At 35.4% G+C, this 7,469-nt stretch overlaps 1 protein-coding gene across 5 annotated transcripts in view; it reads left to right on the forward strand.

The window, feature by feature from the left end:
• The window catches only part of LOC127427645 (FYN-binding protein 1-like), a 31,783-nt gene extending 25,772 nt beyond the window's left edge, over positions 1-6,011 (forward strand). For all 5 annotated transcript variants that reach the window (XM_051675333.1, XM_051675334.1, XM_051675336.1 and 2 more), the window contains 10 exons: positions 1,338-1,470; positions 1,564-1,723; positions 3,237-3,390; positions 3,489-3,505; positions 3,595-3,658; positions 4,803-4,866; positions 5,024-5,165; positions 5,351-5,384; positions 5,560-5,597; positions 5,738-6,011. In XM_051675333.1, the coding sequence (XP_051531293.1) occupies positions 1,338-1,470; positions 1,564-1,723; positions 3,237-3,390; positions 3,489-3,505; positions 3,595-3,658; positions 4,803-4,866; positions 5,024-5,165; positions 5,351-5,384; positions 5,560-5,597; positions 5,738-5,763 (832 nt within the window). In that variant the 3' untranslated portion in view covers positions 5,764-6,011. The remainder of the gene's footprint in view (positions 1-1,337; positions 1,471-1,563; positions 1,724-3,236; positions 3,391-3,488; positions 3,506-3,594; positions 3,659-4,802; positions 4,867-5,023; positions 5,166-5,350; positions 5,385-5,559; positions 5,598-5,737) is intronic.
• Positions 6,012-7,469: the final 1,458 nt, after the last annotated feature.

The raw sequence follows: 7,469 nt of genomic DNA on the forward strand, positions 1-7,469 counted from the left end.
TGTGTTTTTATTTTATTCAACAAAGCTAAGCTGTTTGTGTTTACCTTTTTACTTTGTTTTCATACAGGACCAAATAACCTTTTCGTAATACAACATTTAATGGAATATTCAATAGTAAAGGTTTCTATTTAATCCATGTGTTTTTTAAATAGCCACTGTCTGCAGAACTCTCGTTTTAATTTATATTTATATTTGAATTATAATTACAATTTGAAATGACTAAGTTCAGGCATGAAACTTTACATGGCACAAGCTGATAGGTTCTTTGAACTTGTTATCTGTTAGCCAATCAGCTCGCTCACATGTGACATGTCAAGTCAGTCGGATCACGTGTTGTAAGCTTATAGGTCCTGTGACATTTAATTGGATAGCCAATCAACTTGTGTTCTCTCATTAAAATTTGCTCAGTTTGCAAGTAAGCCTATTCCACTGCAGTGCGCTGCCAGATTCTTCTCTGAAACCCTCCTCCTCCCCAGATTCACTTGTCTAGATCTGCTACATGGGGATTGTATTTATGTCTAATTGTGCAGCAGAATTTCAGAAAAGCTTGATGCAGCATGTCTAGGTGCTATATGTAATATTTTTATTGTACTAAATCATAAAATGACCATAATATGTCATTAGAGAATTAGGAAACATGCTAAGTTGAAGTACTGGCTTCTCCGATAACAATGCTACAGCCAGTATATTCTACTTTGAAGTTTTCATTCCGGACTGGAATTTCTGTTATGTTTTGGCCTGTGTGATCCCACCCACTGCCCAATCACCAATAGTATTTCGACACCGCTGGGTTGCCAGATTTGAACAAGTTTGCAGGCAAACAACACTGTGTGCTGCAGCCATGGAAGCCAGCAAATGAACTGGATCAGAGATAACAGATTCCACCCGACCTAAAAAGCCTCGCCATCTATCTAAAAACCACCATGACCAGAGGCTTAGTAAAACAAGGATAAATATATAGATGCCTTTGGAAGATGGAGGCAGCTTAAAGCCCAGAAATCCTTTAAAACGGATGCTGAGTTGGCTAATTTGCATGTCAGCATTCTGGCAACCCGCATGAGCTTCGAGTCTGGGGCGTGGCAGACAACTCTCCAATATTTTGAATTTGGACTGCAGTACCAATTTCAAACGCTTGTTGTCAATCCTACATATAGCACCTTTAACTCAGTATTTCTGTGTATGTTCTAGTAATAGCAAATCTTTGTTCTTGCTCTGCAGCAGCAGTGTAGCAGATCTAGTCCACAAAGACCAATTTCCTATAAACATGCCATACCCACATCAACATGCTAAATCCATCCGAGTGTTGTAATAATTGAACTATTTCTTGTATGTTGCAGACCAGTCGAGATTTCCCCACCTGTCCCTGCTGAGAGGAAGTTTTCAAAAGATGTTAAAAAGCAATTAGAGCTGGACAAGAAAGAACAAAAGGAAAAGCAGAAACGAGAAAATGAGTATAGAAAAAGATTTAAGGTAACTCTTTTAGCTGTGTTTCAGCTCAAAAGGGGTGAGGAAGTCATCAACAGACATTAGCGTGTTCAAATGCATATGTTTGTCTGGGTGTAGCTGAACGGGCCTATTGAGGTGATCCACATGGCTCGCGTGAGAGAGGACTGGCATGGCGGGAAGAATGACCTGAGTGTACAGAAGGGAGAGAATGTGGAGATCATCCATGTGAACAAAAATCCTGAGGGGAAATTGCTAGCACGAAACCTGAGGGGAAGCTGTACGTCAAGCTTTTTCCATAAGTTTAATTAAAAGAATGTTCCAGGTTAAATAAAACTTAGGCTTTATCTCCAGCATCTGAGGCATGCTGTCAGTTACCACAGAAACAAATTTGACTCGTATCCCTCAGTTTGCTTATAGGATTGCACTTAAATAGAAGTCAATGGGCACGGCATTCCGGAGTGTTTAAAGCAATAATGTGCAGCTTGTATTTTTGTTTAAGCACTTATATTAATTCTCCTGTACAAAAATGTGTCAATAAAGTACTTGTAGTCATTATATCTTTAGTGGGGGTACTATTTTTTTAGGCACACAAACTTCTGGTTATGTGGTACCACATAATTCCTATGGGTGGAGTTTGGTGATGTGCTTTTCTGGTATTTTGTAGTGTGTATCTTGCAGAATTTACTGGGTTTATCAGCTTAACATGGCCATGAAAGGAGTTGAAAGATTAGATATAACTTTGACAAGGTTAGTAAATGTTTCTATCACACTAGTGTAGGTTTTTTGTGGCTATACTTTAAAACAGTGTGAATTTTTAATGTTTCCCTGGTGCGATGCCTTGCCCATTAGACCCAATAGTGCTTCACTGTTCACGTGATTTTTGTTTGTTTTTAGAAACTGAGGGAAGAGTTGAAATTATTTTCTCAAAATTATAGTTAGAGCTCAATTTGAATTTAACCCAGAACAGTCCTTTAAATTCTATTGATAGCTGACATAGAATATAGACTCAACACAACCAATTAACTTACACAGATGTTTACTTAAAGGAACAGTTTACTCAAAAATTCTCTCAACATTTACTCACCCTCATGCCATCCTAGATGTGACTTTCTTTCTTCTGCAGAACACAAATTAAGATTTTTAGAAGAATATCTCAGCTCTGTAGGTCCAGTCAATTGAACTGAATGGTGGCCAGAACTTGGAAGCTCTAAAAAGCACACAAAGGCAGCATAAAAGTAATCCATACGACTCCAGTACTTAAATCCATGTCTTCAGAAGCAATGTGATAGGTGTGTGTGAAACAGATCAAAATTAAAGTCCTTTTTTACAAGAAATATCCACTTTCACTTCTACATTCTTCTTGTTTTGGCAATTTGCATGCTTTCTTGCAAATTGCCACCTACTGGTTGGGGCTGGTCAAAGGTGGATATTTATAGTAAAAAAAGTACTTAAATATTCATTGGTTTCTTACCCACACCTATCATATCACTTCTGAAGACATGGATTAAACCACTGGAGTTGTATGGATTACTTTTTATGTCCTTTTTTGGAGCTTCAAAGTTTTGCTAACCATTCACTTGAATTGTATGGACCAACAGAGCTGAAATATTCTTCTAAAAATCTACATTTGTGTTCTACAGAAGAATGAAAGTCAGACACATCTGGGAAGGCATGAGGTTGAGTAATTGATGAGTGAATTTTCATTTATTAGATGAACAATTCCTGTAACAGGGGAAGAAAACAACAATAAAATGTTAATAAAGATATGCGTATGTGCTTATCTGTTGCAGCTGGCTTCCTCAATAACCTCTGTGTGGATGTGGATTATGAGGATGTGAAGCGGAAAATCCATGGTCAAGCCACTCCCTCCCACAACCCTTCTGTAGGCCAGACCGTCGACCATGAATTGTACGATGACATTGGCTCCAATGACCAACTCAACAGGTGAGACACCATGCTGCATGTAAGCAACAATGAATGTATTATCTCTCACATTTAAAACTGAGCTCATATTGTTTTTTTGTTTTTTTTTCTCTTTTCAGCAGTTTTCATAGTGATGGTAAGTAATACACTGACTGGCACTTCCAGAGAAGCCAGATATTGTTTTTCTGCATGGATTGACATGTGGTTGGTTTCTGTCCCTCTCAGATGTGTACGATGATGTGGACCCGGTCATGAATGAAGAGTTTCCTCCCCCTCCGCCAGAGATCAGGTATCTGCCATGTTTCTTATTGCTGATCTCTTCTCGATTGCATCTGTCATTTAAAGCGATAGTTCACCCAAAAATGAATTTTTTTTCTTCATTTACACACCCTCATGTTGTTCCAAACACATATGACTTACTTTTTTCTGTGGAACATAAAAGGGGATGTTAGGTAGGATGTTAGCATCGGTCACCATTGCATTTTTTTTTTCTCCATAAAATGAAAGTGAATGCTATCTGAGGCTTCTATCTATCTTATCACTAGGAACACAAAAAGAGAAATGTTGACAAATCTACTGATCATTGTTTTCCAAGCTTTTACAATGAATGGAGATGTACCAGACAAAAAAGACGTGAAAGCACCATAAAAGAATCATGAAAGATTTATAAAGGAATAGGAAGGTTTTGTGTGAGGAACAGGCCTAAATTTAAGCCATTATTAACTGTGTTCACTCTCATGTCATTACAAGAATGTTGTATTTTCTTTCTTCTGCGAAAACAAAAAAGATGTTAAAGGGTTCACCCTGAAGTGAAAATTTTGTCATCAATTGCTCACCCTCATGTTGTTCCAAACCAATATGACTTTATGTTTCATGTGGAACATAAAAGGGGATGTTTGGCATGATGTTAGCCTTAGTCACCTAGCATCTCACAGCATGAGGGTGACTAAATGATGACAGTTGATTTTCATTTTTTTTGTTTTACTAACTCTTTAAGGAGCGTGTCCACGCGTCTTCTTTGTTTTATGGGTAAAAGAAAATAATACAGGTTTGGTATGACATAGGGATATTTTTGGTGGGCTATGCTGTTTTTGCCATAAAATTAGCTGGTCATTGTAAGAAACAGCAGTAAAGTCTTTTGCTTTTATTTACATTGTGTTTGCAAAAGTCCCACACATATGAAAAGCTGCTGAAGTGTGCTTTAAACAAATGACAAGATCTCCAAGCCACTTTATAACTGTGTGTTAATGGATAACAACATACCTGTAAAGTACCAGAGGGAGTAAAAAGACTCCTTTGTTTCAACCGTGTACAATATTACCTTAGTCTAAGCCTTAGTCTTTTTTGTAGATTTATGTATTGATCACTAACAGAGTTAAGTAATAATTACTGATTAAGATGTTTATACTTAATACCTTATGATTTTTCTTCAGCCATGATCCGAAAAAGGCTAAGCAGCACGAAAAAGAGAAGAAAGAGTTTCAGAAAAAGTTTAAGGTGAATCTGTCTCACCGTATTCCATTTTTACTTCACAGATCAGTTCTGATCCTTTTTGATTTTTGGCTGTTGGATGTCATATACTTTAGTAAAAATTGTAAAAATATCAAACTCTTTCATAAACCTTTTATTTATGTTTTTTGCTTTGTTAAAACAGTTTGAAGGGCCCATCAGAGCTCTTTACACCATGATTGTGGATCCTAATGCCAATTTAAAGAAGGGTGGCAGCAAAGACCTGACAGTAGTCCGTGGGGAGGCCAGTGAGAAGAAAGCTCTGTGCCGTAACAATCTGGGCAAATGTGAGTCACATGCCATCTGGTGGGAAATATGTGCTATTTAGTTGTTCATATTGAAGTTTTGTCTTTGTCATAGTGCAAGGGCAGTGAACAATTATCTGCTTTTATTTTGAAAGGAGAGTTGTATATACTCATTTTATCATAAGGATTTTTGAGCACTAACCTGATTTTAATGTTTCTTTGCACAGATGGATATGTGCCCCTGAATTATCTTCTGCAAGCGTGTGTATTTTAAGTTTATTTTAACACTGAATAACACTTTAATACTTATTAATGTCAAACAATTTTCAATTCTCTTTACATTCTGTTTACTTCATCATTTTCCTCAATGTCATCATATCATATTATATATATATATATATATATATATATTTTTTTTTTATTTATTTTTTTTCAGGGAGGGTGACATCTATGATGACACTGACACAGCATCAGGTATATCATTTTCATTCCTTAGTTGAAAATGTCACATTTCATGTTGGTGGTGAAAATTCAAATAAATGCATTTTATTTGAAAGCTATAATAAACATGTGTTTGTTTGTTTAATTATCATTGTCTGTGTTTTTAATGGCAGATATATATGATAATGATGACAGTTGACACACTTGGTGGCAATACGATGGAGACCTGAGAAAGTAAAGAGAAACTGAAAATATTCCATTCCCCCTAACACATGAATGAATCACACAATTTAAAGATTTTGACTTTAGGAAATTGCGGCTCGAAGCTTTGTATATTGTGGAAATAAATGGGGGAGAATTGGATAGCATGATGTAATGGTCATGATGTAATTTGTTGTTGAAAATGCCAACCCAGCTACTGTTCAAATGAAAATAAAGTTATATGTTTGCTTGTTTGGTTTATTGTTCATTTTTTAATATATTTACATTGAAACTAGCCTGTTTAAATAATGCAAAAGTACTCATTATGTAGTTATTACATTATAGAGCCAAAAAGAGAGATAGTTTTGAGCAGTGGTGTAGGCAGAAACAATGGTCTGGGTGTGCCATGGGAAAACAGGGTGTGCAAGAACTGAAGCACAATAAAGTGAAACGCATTAAGTTATTTTTAGCTCTAAATTTTAGCCCTGTGTTACCTTATAATGACTTCACTAAACAAATGAATGGCTGTTTTATCAATGGAATAGGTGAGACTGTTAATGTATTCAAATGTTAGGCTTCATATTGAGTTCTGAAAATATTAGAAATTCATTCTGGATTCAATCTGATTGCTTTAGAACAATTCATAATTATTTTCCAAAATATGCTGAAGACACAAATGTAAATGGAGGGACAATTTACAGTACACTATACAGGAATATTGACCAAAACATGCAATACAACAGGTTTTACATTCTCTAGCCAAATCAAAAACCATATACAGTGAAAAAAGAGTGTTGAAACATTGAAGGGATTTTATTTTTAAGTGTGGACCATCTTGGCCTGTTTTTAAAGACCTGTTGTGTTTTAATTTTATTAAAATAATTCTTGACTCAACCCATATTGATGATTTCATCAGCTGTGCTGATATTCAGTATAACAGCACAAGTGTGCATGTTATATTGCTTAGCATTTCTATAAACAATACATTTATATTCAAATAAATTACATTTTAGACACAATATGGTCAGTTTTGTTTTTTTTTTTTTTTTTTTTTTTTTTTGCTCAAAAAGAAGTTAACCTATTTGCATCTCTTTAGTGATGGGAGAAGAGCCTAAAATAATACACTCAGTGTCTATTGTGACCTTAACAAAAAAGTTATGAGGGTTTAAAAGGGTCATCTCTGTTTTATTATTTTCTTGTCTCATGACAAAAAAATGGCAACTTGCATGTTGGTTACGCCACACTGACGGATTTTTCTGACAAAAGTTTTTCAAAAATCTACAATACTTTAAAACAAAATTGCTTCACTACTTATTTAAGAGAAAAACAATATAAAAAATAATAAAGTATTATTCGAAACTACTACTATTTTTTTTTTTTTTTTCAAGAACCACCTTTTAATGAGACTTTTTTGTTTTATTATTTTACTGGCCAATTTCACCACCCTTTTTACATTAAGCCCCACAAAAATAAATAAATAAAAATAAATCCGTGCTTGTCAAGAGGTGCATCCACGTGATTTTATCAGATGCTTCAAATGCAATGCCACAACCTGAATACAAACTAGTTCAGTTTTATTTGTTTGCTTGTTTGTTTGTTTAAATATATTTTGTGATGCCGTCACAATGGTACATGACGTGTTTCTCTGACGAAGCTTGATCGGCTGTTGACTGCTTTGGTCTGTGATGAACACGAACGATTTCC

This window comes from Myxocyprinus asiaticus, chromosome 37, assembly GCF_019703515.2.
Source record: "Myxocyprinus asiaticus isolate MX2 ecotype Aquarium Trade chromosome 37, UBuf_Myxa_2, whole genome shotgun sequence".
Taxonomy (NCBI): Eukaryota; Metazoa; Chordata; class Actinopteri; order Cypriniformes; family Catostomidae; genus Myxocyprinus; species Myxocyprinus asiaticus.